Here is a 14,962-nt window from a genome sequence, read left to right as displayed (position 1 = left end):
TGAGCTCAGTGATTTTACTTTTCTCAAAGATACTAGAAGTATTTAATCATTATCAGAATATACAACCGTTTACACCGTGCATAATGATAAAGGATGAGTGGCCTTCAGAATACACACACACACACACACACACACACACACACACACACACACAAACACTTTGCATATTAAATTCATTATGAGCATAAGATTAACATGGTGTCCATCTGAATGTAGTTCTGTTCAGTGTGTTACATCCTCCATCAGAACCGCTCAAATGTTTTTTAAAAAAATCCTTTTGGTTCAACACTTCACTTATGGGAAATAAAACAAGTTTCATTTTCAAAGGAGTACGGGCAATGTAATCCAGTCTTGGTGAAATACATCTGGCAGCTCCCGCTCACCAGCGGTTGCTTTGAGCTGCTATATCCGTGTCCATGATCCGAGGAAGCCTGCCACTGGCCCCACCCTCCAGATAGCCAGGTCTCACAGCAGGCGGTTCCAAAACCTTCCTTTTACTTTTCTTTAAATCTAGAGAGAGAGAGACACGAAGAGAAATAACAATTAATATTTTTTTCCTTTTTGCAAATTATTCAGTTTTTCTAAATAAAGTATGAAATGCATTCACATGCTTGTTTCACTTCACGTTGCATTTATGCATTCATACTGTCCTTTCAGGTTCCCTCATTGAAAACGGTATTGATTATGAACCGGGCTTTGAGTGTATAAGTAAGTGAACGTGTGCATTTGTTCATAATAAAACAAACACCATTGCAGAGGCACTAATATACCCGTGATCTAATGAGAAGCTAGGAGAATGTATACAACATAATGTTAAACCATCCAGCCACAACCTCTATGATGGGATAACAAACACCACAGCCAATCACCTCACCTGAGATTGCAAGAAGCATCTTCCGCCTGGCTCCAAATGTGGACACACCCACTTCCTTGAGATCCTCATCAGAGAGAGTTAGAAATGTCTGAAAGTCAATCTGAAAGAGAAAAAGGGAAAGAAAGCATGTAAACAGGATTGTGTGTGTGTGTGTGTGTGTGTGTGTGTGTGTGTGTGTGTGTGCGTGCGTGTAACAAATGGGTCCAAAAACACCCAAGAGAAACATTGAACACAGGCAAGGCAAGGAACTTGTGAGATGCAGTGCTGACATTGCTTCCCTGAGTGAGATCCATCAAGCTAAACTGATGCAGGTCTGCAGAGGCTGGAGCTGGTTACACTTTCTTTCAGACTGGGTGTGAAAAGGAAGAAAGATGAGATGCTGGAGATGATTTTAGAATACAAACCTTGCCAGGTCAGTGGCTTTCCTACGGGTAATACTGAGCATGTGCAGCTCCAGCCATGTTGCAAAACAAGGACACATGCTGTCATAGATGCAAAGCACCACTCTAACATAGCACCCCTGCTAAGCTGTGAGTGAACTTGCTACATTTCTTACTTGTCTGAAGTTGTCTATGTTTTGTTTATGTTTTTTTTGTGGTGTTGAGGCAGTGCTGGTGAGTGGTGACAGATTTTCATCTGATTTTCAGCTGAGTATTTTTGCATGTTGTGTTTAGTCTATCAGTGTAAAAATAGACACGAACGTTCTGCAGAAATTGCAGTTTCAGGACAATCTGATAAAAGAAAAAGAAAAGTTGAAAGATGCAGGCAACCCAGAGATATCCTTGAAAATGCATTGGGAGAGCTAAATGTTTTTATCTAAACATGGTTTTGTCTGAGCATCTTAAAGGTGATGATACAGCGTGTTTTAATATGTCTTGTTTGTACTTCACAAGCTAATATAGCGACAAGTCTATTTTATTGGGGTGCAGAGGGTGTTGTATTATCCATTTCTAACTTTTGGAGGACTTGCGGTGACGTATAAGTGCGGCACACGAGTTGTGTTTCGTGTCTAAAAAAGGGCCACCGTCACTGGTGCTTATGTCACAAACTTGACTAACCCTGATGAGATTAAAGATAGGGCCCATGCTGACCTGCAAACCTCTAATGCTGCAATTCCCAGAGCAGAGAAATTCATCATTCTCTGCAACTTCAGCACCAGATGCCGTTTCAGCACTAATGACCTTCTCCTACTGAGCACATGTACGGAAAACTTAACATACTCATCAGCAACACAATCCTCCAACGACCAGAGCACAAGAAAATAATGTGGTTGCATTCATCCACGGTCAAAACGCTGACATTTGATTGACTGATTGTCATCCACAGGAGAAGGGACAGGCATGACATGACAAAGTGATGAAGACCATGTGTGGCACAGAACCTTCAACATGTCAACATGAGAAGTTCCTAAAGCCAGAAACTCAAAATACCTCAACATTTCCTACCTGAAACAGGAGAGCATCTGCACAAAATCTTTCATAACCAATCATTATAACCAATCATTATAACCAATATATCACCATGGCGATCTCTCTAAAGAATCTTGCTTTCAACATTGTTGGGAAAACCTTGCGTTGGACTGTCTTGCCTGCCAAAACCTTGTCTGGGATGATGGCATCTTCTGTAGAGATAGAAACGCCTGCACTGTGATGATGAAAAGAAACAGCGGCAGGCCTGTGCCAGGAGAACCCTTCCCCTCAGAAGGCTGACACAATGATATCCTGCCCAAAACGTTACACGGGCCCAGCTCAGACTGGCCCCGTTAGTCATCTGTGTTTTCACTATAAATCGGACTCGCACTAACAAAACAAGTCAATGTCCTCAGCTATCAACAACTGTCTGTACATATGAGGGTGCTTCTACCATGTGTGTGTGTGTGTGTGTGTGTGTGTGTGTGTTCATGCATTTGTGTGTGTATGTGTGTACTAGTAAATCCCTGTGCCCACCACATTACCTCTTGTTGCTGAAAAACATCACTGTATTTGCTCAGTCCCAGCTGGTCCAATAACTCTGACAGGTCATCTGTCTGCTGGGGGGTGGGGGAACATGACCCCCGTCTCTCAGCAATCACTGGCCTGCCCATTCCCTCAGGGTAGTCAACGCAGCTTAGGTAGCTCTTGGCTATAAGATAGAAAGGGTAACAAGAGTGTACAACCTAAAAAACAGTACTCAGATTGAACAAATAGGTTCCAGACTCATATAAAATATTCTATTTTGTACCAAGAGCATCATTTTTGTTAAAGAACATCCTACGTCATAGAAACTGAGGTTGAAAAAAATAGAAATCTCAAGACTGAGACAAGCGTAAAGACATTTCTCATTCTTTGCATATCCTCACAACTGAGAATTTACTCTGCATCAGCACTGCGAAAAACAGTGTGTGTGTGTGTGTGTGTGTGTGTGTGTGTGGGTGTGTGTGTGTGTATATGTGTGTGTGTGTGAGATTGGATAAGAGAATTAGCTATGCCTTGTGTTGTTCTGCTATTAATATTAATCTTTCTCATCAGGAGAGAAATATTCTCCCATCTGTTCACCAGGGATAGAGATATAGAGAGTGAAGAAAAGAGAGAGAGAGAGAAAGAGAGAGAGAGAGAGAGAACAAGTCTTGCAGAGTTTAACAACAAAAAATTAGAGTGCCAACACAAGCTATGACACGCACACACACATACACACAAAAACACACACACACGCGCGCGCACACACACACGCGCGCGCGCACACGGAGAGGGTTAATGACTCACATGTTTTCTTCCTGGCAGATAATGGGCTGCATGTAGAAAAAGAAGAGATAGAGGAAGAGAGGGAAGTGGGGGATGAGGAGGAAGACGTGGGAGAAGATGGAGAAGCAGAGCCTCGTCTCTCTCTCCAATTCTCTGAGTCACTTCCATTCTGAGAGCTCCAGGACTACAGAGAGGAAACACACACACACACACACACACATGCACGCACAGCACGTACGTTTCAAAAATATTAATTATTGTTAATGCATTAACTACCAGTCAGTTTGTGTTTAATAGAGAGAAATAAGTCATTAATAAAATGCTAAACAGATTTTTCTTTCTTGCTGTTTCTCTCTGTCTTTTCCAATAATTGGTACCACTGAGACTGAAATACCCCTTTCTGAATGATGATAATCACAGTTCCAAATATTGCATGCGTGTGTGTGTTTGTGTGTGTGTGTGTGTGTGTGTGTATGTGTCTGTGCTCATATCTATGTGTATGTCAAGATTTAAGCTCAAAATTAAAAATTATGGTCAATAATGAGAGAAAGATTCGTTATTACGGTGTCTGCATATGTTTGTATTTGTGTGTGTGTGTGTGTGTGTGTGTAAGTGTGTTTGTTTTCACTAAAGAATGGCTGCCAGATGGCTAACCCAGGCAGTTAGAGAACATCTGACCATGTGTGATAGATGTAAGGCAGTCTACATCAAAACATGTGCAGCATCACTCACTGTGTATAAACTGAGGGCAGCACTTGTTAAGCCTCTTTTGTCTCGCATTATCATTACTCCTATTTTCCAGGCTATTCCATCATAATCGCACCGCTCTTCCCAAAGTGCTTCCCTGTTGCTATCATTGCTGGTCTGCTAATGAATATGCTAGCCCTTGTTAGCGGAGGGTTAGCTCTCTTATGATTCTCACTGAGTTAAATGTATTATTCAACTTCTGAGACTTATCCAGCTGATCACTTCTGGCTTTCCCTGAATGCTGATTCTGCTCAGAAAGCTTCACCTCTGTGTCAGTGAAGGGCATTCACCTTGGGAACAGAGGAGATATTCCTGGTGCCATATCATTCTACAGCGTTTTTCCCTTTAGTCTTCCTCAGTTATCTCTAGTACCAAACCATATTATTGCTATCACTGACAAAATATTATACATTTGTTCGTACAATGACAAGTTTAAAAGATGTCTGCTTTTATGTGAACTTTTTTGGCTTTTTTCTTTTCAGATTCAGCGATTCAATGGTCACTTCATGAAAGGTACACTATAATTTTCAGAAATGTTCAGAGACATTAATCGAGGAAAAACCTTCTGCCATTCGCCATTCCTGAAGAAGAGTTGGGGCTCCTGTCTTATCCTGGACCTAAAGCCACTGAACTGGTGCCTATATCCACTACAGCTCAAGATCCTCTCCATGAAATAGGTTCTTCAGTCTGTGCAGATCACAGGCAATGGCAAGCATAGGACTAACACATCTCAACATATCCAGGCTTACACTTTAATTTCAATGTCTTCCCCTTTGGTATATCACTGGTACCATTGACTTCCACGAGTCATTTGCAGTGCCAAACCCAGTATGCCAGAGAGACCTTAGGATCTTGAATTGCTCAGACATATGTCTCAAATGGTTTAAGTCAAGGGAACAGGCTACCACCAATATAGCAGCAATGGTGTGACACCTACAGTAGGCATGTGGGGGGGGGTGTGTGGGGAGGGAGGGGCCAGCAGACTCTGTGTGTGTGTGTGTGTGTGTGTGTGTGTGTGTGTGTGTGTGTATACCTGTTGGTTGGATAGGTAAGACTTGTAGCAGCGCCGGTTGACACTGCGTAACTCTTTGATGGCTTCAGCAGGCATAGACTTAGAGAAACCCAATCCACTCCACGTGTCTGTAGGAGTCCGCACCTCTGTCACCACTGGCTTCTTCTGCATGGCTACAACACACACACACACACACACACACATACGTGCATGCATACGCAGACAAGATTAGCTCCCTCGAATGCACATGTGAACAAAACTCAGAAATTCATCATGGACTGACGTAGATGTTCATAAAAAAAAATGCACACACAAAATTGCAGTAGTACACTCAAAGCCACCATTCCTGAGCCCAAAAACAAACATGACAGAAAAGGTTTACTTTAAAAATCACATTTTCAATTATTCAAGATCAAAACAAAAATTCAAACCACATTTACACCAGAGTGGTACTATATTCTGTGGATTATCACTGTCACGGGTTTTGATTTTTCACTGAGATTTGAATAATTCTGAGTCATAATTAAGAATAATTTAGGACCTATGTAAATAATGTGTGAGTCAACACATATGCAAATGTCTCCAATATTAAATTAATGCGTGGAAATCTTTCCAGTATTGGATAAATGAGTGAAATAGGTCAAGCTTTGATCAACATTTAAGACTGGAAAATAACTCCTGTTTCCATTTTTGGCACCCTGTAGTTGAAAGCTAATTAGGCAACTTAATCAATGTGTGTGTGTGTGTGTGTCTGTCTGTCTGTCTGTATATGTGTGAAGACTTTATTATCACCTGCTCTCATAATGATGCTAGTGGCTGCTTTAATGACAGAGGGACAGATGGTTCATTCACACTGTTCTATTAGAACACAATTACACCACCACACGCCAGGACCTGGACACTCTCTCTCCCTCTCTCTCTCCCTCTCTCTCTCTCTCTCTCTCACTCTCTCTCTCTCTCTCTCACTCTCACTCTCTCTCTATCTCTCTCTCTCTCTTTCTCCCTCTCTCTCTCTCTCTCTCTCTCACTCTCTCTCTCTCTCTCTCTCTCCAGCTCTCTGTCTCTCTATCTTCAATAATCATTTGCAAACACATATGTGTATATATGCAGGTGTTTGCACACACACACACACACGCACACACACACACATATGTGTATGCCAGTTGTGCATACATTTATGTGTATGGCTCTGTGTGTGTGTGTGTGTGTGTGTGTGTGTGTGTGTGTGTGTGTGCGTGTACGCGCGCGCGCGTGTGTGTATGCATAGTACGTTGGATGTGCAATCTCATTCAATTATGACTCTGGCACTGTGCTACACTTAAATAGGCTCCCTCTATCACTTCTTTGGCACAGCGAAACGCTTAAGTGGTTCCCCTCTATCACTCTGCTGGCACGTCGTGAGACTGTAATGGGATTTGTGGCCTAGGTTCAGAGATGAATGCCAAGTAGATGCTGTGTTTTATCTCAGCATCTGATAGCAACACAGACTAGACTAGCCATGAAGCTCTGAATATTAAATTAGCCTGAAATGGTCCCGTGCTAATAGTGCTAATGTATGATCCCACGCAAAAAAAGTGGCCCCTCCCTCTGCCAGTCCAACTGTCACATACCATTCAAACTTAAAAAAAAAAAAAAATTACACAACAACCGTTGTATAAATAACATATCATGTTAGATTTTAAATTAGGTATGGACTGGTAGAGCGTATACTTAATTTAAATAACAGTTTAGTTTGTGAACATAGACTGAATAATAAAGGAGACTGACTGAGAAATACAATATGACTGAAGAAATACATGGTGTGATTGAGTTAGCAACCAAAGTCACACCAGATTATCAGAGTAAGGCATAAGTCTTCACAGTTATGAACCTCTGAGCACAGTAAAAGCACAAACAGAAAAATAAACAAGAAAACAAACCTCTTGTTGCCAGCAATTTCTTTTTCTCATAGTCATATTCCTGCAAGCAAAGAGATTAATTTCCAAAAAAAAGGAAAAAAGATTCATTAATGTGTTCTTAATGGTTCTCTCAGTCACTAAAATCCTCAGCCTCTATATGTTTCTATAGGAGTCTCTAAACATAATGTATAAGTGTGTACAACTGTGTTAGATTGTGTGTGAGTCTGTCTGAGTGTACACACGTTTCTTTGAATATACAGGATTCAGTATGAGTGTATAGGTGTCTGCCTGACTGTGTGTCAGTATGTATAAGTCAGAGTGGTGTATGTCAGGTATGGGTCCTGTATCTCATGACCGTGTATCAGTATGTATAAGTCAGAGTGGTGTATGTCAGGTATGGGTCCTGTATCTAATGACTGCGTATCAGTATATATAAGTCAGAGTGGTGTATGTCAGGTATGGGTTCTGTACCTCAGCGTTGTCCTGACAGGGTAAGATCCTCAAACTACAGCGTCTGTCTCTATTCAGCCCCACAAACATTTCTCTTCTCATACACCTGCAGCCCATTAGTAATGTAATAAAGCACAGACATAATGCAATAAACTATGGAGACACAATGACCCAGCACCAACACATGATTATACGACACAGAGAGATATGACAAAGATTCAGCACAGCAACACAGTACAAAAACACAGAGATACATCAGAGATATATCACACAGAGAAAAGTCAAGGCATGGAAGTCAAGGCAAATACAGACACAACAACACAGATGTACAGCACAGTGACACAACGTACTTTTTTGAATAAATTCACCTGTTTCTATATGTTTTACAGATGTTGATGTATAATACTGATCACAACAAACACCTTGTTGTGTCTGAATGCAGAAAGCAAAAAAGTGAGTCTGTGTGCAGTGTTAAGCTTACTTTGGGGAATTCTGTAATGTGATTGGCTGACATGCCTCCTGTTTTTGGCCCTTGCTGGTCTCTGATTGGCTTTTCCTCCTGTTTAACCCTGTGGGTTTGACTGTCATCTCAGTGGCCTCTGTGACCTCTTGGGTCAGTGCTCCAGTGCCCTCACTCTCTAATTGAGATGGGTGGTCTTCATTCTCCAAAATCTAGGCGGATGAAATTTTTCTCATTAGTCAGTACCCTTAAGGTGGGCTTCAACTAACCAATGATTTATAAGGGAGCAGGAACTACATGGCAGTGCTCAAGAGAAACAGTCCATCCCCAAAGACTGCTGGTTTGATAGCAAAGACCATAGTGGAATTATTCAGTCATGCTTACTAACAAGCTTACATCAGGGACAATATTGGTATTAAAATGATAGTTAGGTGTGTGAAAAATCAAATTATGCATAGTTAATCAGAATTCAGAGTGGATAAATGCTGATTATTATTCAGACCTTTTCCAGCTTACTGTCAGTCCCCCTCAGCACTATTCTTCCCTCCTCTGAAGGAGTAGCCAATCCTGGTGGAGGAGATGGGCGTGGCTTCCCAGGGACAGAGCCGACTATTCCTTCTGGAGGTGTGAGAGCACCTGAGGGGAAGAGAGGGACATTACTCAATGTAAACAAATACAGTATTAATAATAGAAAAAAACCCACGGAGACAGCATTGGCATCTGTTGGCATTACGGATTCACTAGGTGAAATGATGATATTCACCTGCTGAATACCTATAGCAGCTTTTAAGGTCAATGGGGACTGGCTGGACACTCTAGCTGCCCCCCCCCCCCACACACACACACACAATAACAAAAACAGACAATATCCACACCACTGACTGTAAAACAGGATATACACCCAGACAAATCCAAACTCTTCTCAACATAATTAAGAGAAAATATCTTACACACACTCACCAGCACCACTGAGCCGTAGTTGCTGCATTAACACGCTCAGCCAGTAGCCTGTCATTCCATTGGCTGTCAGCAAAGGGTTGCATGCAGGCTTGGTCATCACGGTAACCTCACTGGATTCCAGGCCTAGCAGCAAACGCCTGGCCTCATACAGGCAGGATATGCTCTTCTCCAGACCTTTCACTACAACAGACTGGGAAATGTAGTTCTTTTAAGGTTACCAGGATAAACTGAAATTTTCAACATGAAAACTGACCACACTGGCAAAGCATACAGTTTAACATTTAATATATTATGATCCGACCATTATTATGACCAGACCTGATCAGAGCTCACAAATCTGTAATTCTCCTCAGGCTTAGTGAGCTCTTAAAGAGGGTATTGTGGGTAACGTGTTACCTTAGCTGTCTGTTTGGCCTTCGGTTTGATGCTAATGAAAACTCCCAGATTCTGCATCATCTGAGCAAGAACCCGAGGATCCATTTCTCCCTCCTGCTTCATATCAAACATCAAACACACTGGCAGGCAGTCCTGCATCAGCACATGGAAACAATCAGCACCAATGAAATAATCACAGATCACATGAAATAATGTGCACAAGAGTCATGTCTTCATTCCTAAACAAAATCAGCTGAAACGTTCACTCGTAAATGTTACATACCTCCTATTTTTCAGTGATAATTTTGAAGTTTTATGTTTTTGCTCAAGAGTAAATATTCCAATAAATCTCGAATGAATTCAGACACTAATAACCAAATAAATATTTAAATACCAATCTTAGTTCTCACGCAGAGAGTCAAAGCAAGAGTACGGAACACACACACACACATGCTCACCATTAGTTGCTGTCGTGCGAGACACACTCCGTCAGGCGTTCCCTGTATGAGCAGCGAGGGGGGATGCTGAGGGGCGGTGAGATCTGGTAAGATGATCTGTGTGTGTGTCTGATGCATGACGCTGAGGAAGTTAGCACCGTTCTGACCCAACAGAAACAGGTGCTGCTGGGAAGTCACATCCAGCTGAGTGCTCACCACCATCATCCCCTGACCTCCGACACTCGTCACCCCAGCAGTGACCCCTGCTGCCATCTCCGAGCCCAGCAGTAGCTCCATCAGGACGCAGGTCGCCTTCTGCACAGGTCAGGAGGGAGAAGAGAGGAGAGAAGATGTAACTGCAATGGACAGCGTTTGTTACACTCATGTGGTTTTGTATGAGTTGTAATGTGTGTGTGTGTGTGTGTGTGTGTGTGTGTGTGTGTGTGATTACCTTCACAGCACTGCTGTTTCCCTGTAGTCCTCTGACGACACAGCTGGTGCAGTAGTGTGTGTGTTGTGTTCTGAAGCTCACATTCACTCCAAACGCCTGAGCCACGTGCTGTATGATTGGAGAGCTGGGATCCACCACGCCTGGGCCAAGCAACCCCACTGGCAGGTCAAACGTCAATGCCAGTGGCTGAAGATCCTACAGAGGCAGAGAGAGAAGAAGAGGTCATCCGTGTATACAGCAGCACACACACACACACACACACACACACACACACACATACACACACAGCCTAATTACATAAAGAGCTTTACATCAGAGAACAGGCATTAATGGTACCAGTTAGTGACACTTACTCGAATTTGTTTCCTGGCTGACTCCACCCCCTGTACAGGTCCAGCAATTGACACCTGACAGCAAAATGACATAAATGCAAATATAAACACAAAGGAAAAAATGGCTATTAAATATCCCCAACTATGTCAGCACTCACCAAGTATGAGCATCATAACATGTAACACCGGTTGGTTGTAAGAAGAATCAGTGCTAGGGGACTGCATAGGGTTACTATGATACTAACTGGCTGCTATGTGACAGTCAACGTTTGTTGAAAGATGTGGTTGCTATTTGATGTTACCTGGTCTCTATTAGACATTAAAATGCTACTACGAGATGGAACTTGGCTGCTTTACGAGGCAGTAAATCACTTCATATAAGACTGTAGACAGTTGCTAGGCAACAGTACCTGGTTACAAGGGCACTGTTGGCTGTATGACAGTAAGTGTTTGTTATATCCAGGTACCTGGTTGCTATGACAGAGGAAGCAGTCACTAGGTGACAGAACGTAATTGCTGTGAAGCACTAAGTTGTTAGTGGGCTACATTACTTTGCTGCACTGAAGCCATGGTTGATACGTGACAGTAAATCATTGCTAATACAACAGGGTTTTAATAAGGACAGATAAATGGCTATAAGTGGTTCTACAAGGCAGCAAGAGGTGGTTAAGAGACTGTGCCTACTTCTTAAGAGAAAGTAAGTTTTCCTGTTGAAACAGAAAATGCTTGTTTGTGGAGTGCACACCTGTTTGCTAGGAAACAGTAAGTAGTTACTAGCAGACAGTACCTGATTGCTCTTTTCCCCATTGGCATTGTGGCGGTTGGAGTCGGGGAAGTGAATGTGACAGGAAGTGACCTCCATCACTTTTTTGATATTCCCGCCCCCTTTCCCAATCACATGAGAGTGTTCTGTATATGTGACATCCATTTTCAGGGTCACCTTGTTAACCTGGACACAAGTTTGGAGTGTTGATAAGAAATTACATCACTCTATGTTAGACATCACCAAGCAAATACTGGTACAAAAGAGCAACTAAAAAGAGGACATTCACAACTCACCTTTGTCTCCAACAATTCCAGAATCTTTTTTTTAGCCTCCAGAACATTGGTTCTTTTGCCTTCCACTTTCACATGAGGATCTATAGTGCAAAGCATAAATATCATGTGGAAGAAATAATAATATTATTATTATTGTTGTTGTTGTTGTTGTTGTTGTTGTTGTCATTGTTATTCATTACTCTGCTGATTGGATTTCCTGAGGGTCATAGCACAATATGCTATGAAACAAGCATGAATAGCATGTATCCAAAAAAGTGAGGTACGTCAAGCCCTACATTTTAAAGCATTCTGTAGCATAACAAAACCAAAAACCAACAAACCAATCCTGACCCCTTCCATGAGCAATGAAACAGAGAGAAAAAGCACATAAACACAGCAACCAGTAATGACATAATTAAGAGAATCAATATCAAGTCAGTATTAACAGCAGTTTTAACCAAGTTAATGTTCAGTATAATGGTCCAATGTGTGAGCTCCAGCATATGGTAAGCCACACAAGGGCAAGAATATGAGATTAAATCATATGAAAAATAAACATAAACAGCATAGCAACTGGAAGTAATGAGAGGACACAGAGTCAGGGAATATTATCCCGAATGACTCTGAGAAGAAAAAGAATGAGAGATATAGATAACAGTTTATACTGATTATAGTTTGACTGGTTATTTTGTTATTCCTCCTTCCTATAGTTTTAGACTATTCTGCATTATGAACTTATCTTGTTGTTGCAGCTGTGGCGGGTATGATGTATCGGGAACATTAATGGCAGTTGGCAATAGAGAGAGAGAGAGAGAGAGAGAGAGAGAGAGAGAGACAGAAAGTGAGAGAGAGTGAGCAAGAAAGAACGTGAGAGAAAGTGAGGGAGAGAGAGAGAAAGAGAGAGAGAGATGCCTATTTTAGGAGGTGTGATATAAATTGGAGGGTATTCTCACCTTTCTTTGACTTGGCTCCAATCTTCAGCTTAGATGGCCATTTCACCTGTGTGTTAGTTTCCTTCATTACCTGGGAGAAAGAGAAAGAGAGAGAGAGATAAAAAGAGAGCGATAAAGAAGACTGTGACTCTCTCAACTGCACTGGTGGTGAATTAGAATTGATTATAAACCCAGTTTTAGTCCTTAAAAAATCACTCTGGTCCACATAATGCTGCAGACTCTCTGAGACAGATATGTGTGAGACAAAAGTGCTCGACAAAAGAAATAGGTACTAAAATAGTTGTGAGAAAAACATTACACAACTGATCACACTTATACACTCTCACTCCTCCCCCTAAATGAACAAAGACAATGCATCATTAGCATCTGAATTAAGAAAACAGCACTGAGAACATTGTTCAAGGAAAGACCTCAGAGCGAGAGTCAGACGTGCCAGGACCAATCTCAAAAAATCATCATCAACAGGTGTGTGAAAGACAAGTATGAGTGTGTGCCTGTGTGTGTGTTTGTGTGTGCGTGTCTGTGTGTGTATGGTCAGATCCAAAGATACACTCACCTTCTCAAAGAACTGCTCTGCTGTCAGCCCCTCCCCACCCTCAGAGACTAAAGGAGAGAGAGAGAGAGAGAGAGAGAGAGAGAACACTGTGAACACCATACATTAATCTCCTCTCCCTTCTCTTTTGAAATACATGTGTGGACAAAAAAAACACCCACATATGTGCAAGATATGCCTTGAAGTTCACTTTAGAACATATCTCTTGAAGGATGACATTACACTACCACAATCTCTGTGTACGTGTGTGTGTGTGTGTACGCACGCGTGTGTGTAAAGGGAAATATTAAAAATGCTCTCTTTACCTGCCAGTGACTTGTTTATGTGTGTATAAGTCTTTATATTTGACTATTTTCACACAGGGATCACACAGAGGAATCAACATTTAAACATTTAAACAGTAGTTTAAATATGCTGTCGGCTAAGTGTGTGTGTGCGTGTGTGTGTGTGTGTGTGTGTGTGTGTATTTTGGGGTGGGGGTTGAAATTTAAACATTTTGAAAGGGCATTTCCTCACAATGACATTTACAGAGTTCAACTAAACCACTGAACCCCCCCTGCATCCCCAACCAACACTCCCCCATCACCATGGGTTACACTGCGTGGCGACTAAGAATGGCTGACAGAGAAAGAGAGAGAAGGGGAGAGAGAGAGAGAGAGAGAGAGAGAGGAGAGAGCCAAAAGCCAACCCAGAACAGCATGCCACAGCAAAGGTATTTGACTGCGACAATGCTGACGCAAAATACCCCTTCCTAAGACATATACACACACACACCCACACACACTTACACACACACATGCACACACACATTTTTCTTGAAACAAGTTATCAACTTTCTGTCTCTGCACTTTCACCCCATATATTTGTTTTTTTAATTCTATCAGTCTATCTGTCTATCTATCTGTCTATCTATCTATCCATCTATCTATCTATCCATCTATCTAGTCTAGTATAAAACAGGTCACACTTTGGGTAAGACATCCCTCAGGTGCAGCCTATGTCTGACTAAGTGCTGCTGTTTGAGTGTTTGGCAGTGATAAGAGTCTTCTCTGTGCAATACTGACTTCAGACCATCATGATGAAAGATGTGTAGTAAAGGAGTCATCAGCACTGTTCAAAAAAGGATTTTCAGTCATTGAAACCTGCTGTAGAATGCTACAGATATTGAGAAAACACTTTAACACAAGATTTCAAATGCGCAGAGGAACACTCACCATAAAGCATAGTTTCTAGTTTTTTCCTGTCGATACGGAACCTTTCCTCTACCCAGTCTGGGTCCAAGTGTTCTGAGTTCTGTGGTTCTGATCCGGGCCTGCAGTTTCCCTCTTCCTCATCCTCATCTTCTTCATCGTCCTCTTCCTCACAGTTCTGTTGGTTCAGTGGTGAGTCGAGGGCCTTTTTCTGTGTTTGACTGGACTCAAACCCTGAGCTGGATTCTGCCTTTGAGATCTCGGTTAAGCTGGAGTCCTGAGAGCGGTCCTCCACTGTGTTAGCCATAGCCAAAGTGCCTGTGTATGGGTCTGTGAGAGTGTTAAAGTGTGTGTGTGTCTGTGCGTAAAATCATCAGCGTGTCCAAGGAGACGAAAAAAAAAAAAAAGGACCAAAAGATACCCCCGCCCCTTCTACACGATTAGCCCTCCTCACACACACATACGCCCCCGCCTCCACCCTCATTTTCAACAGAGCAAAAGGGAAGAGGGGG

At 42.1% G+C, this 14,962-nt stretch overlaps 1 protein-coding gene across 1 annotated transcript; it reads right to left on the bottom strand.

Annotated features, from left to right (window-relative positions):
• Window positions 1-379: 379 nt before the first annotated feature.
• On the bottom strand, window positions 380-14,757 carry bicc2 (bicaudal C homolog 2). Its single transcript, XM_030765389.1, has 19 exons — window positions 14,475-14,757; window positions 13,264-13,310; window positions 12,708-12,777; window positions 11,776-11,855; window positions 11,504-11,665; window positions 10,738-10,791; window positions 10,385-10,579; window positions 9,955-10,248; window positions 9,518-9,649; window positions 9,122-9,311; window positions 8,664-8,797; window positions 8,183-8,373; window positions 7,723-7,798; window positions 7,273-7,312; window positions 5,375-5,526; window positions 3,616-3,778; window positions 2,829-2,995; window positions 875-974; window positions 380-510 (listed from the first exon to the last, which is right to left on the bottom strand). Exons 1-19 carry the CDS (start codon window positions 14,755-14,757, stop codon window positions 380-382), a joined length of 2,661 nt encoding a protein of 886 aa, XP_030621249.1.
• Window positions 14,758-14,962: the final 205 nt, after the last annotated feature.

The sequence above is a fragment of the Chanos chanos genome, chromosome 2 (assembly GCF_902362185.1).
Source record: "Chanos chanos chromosome 2, fChaCha1.1, whole genome shotgun sequence".
Classification (NCBI taxonomy): Eukaryota; Metazoa; Chordata; class Actinopteri; order Gonorynchiformes; family Chanidae; genus Chanos; species Chanos chanos.
The sequence above is the reverse complement of the archived record's forward strand: the minus strand, read 5'-3'. Positions and strand labels throughout refer to the sequence as shown.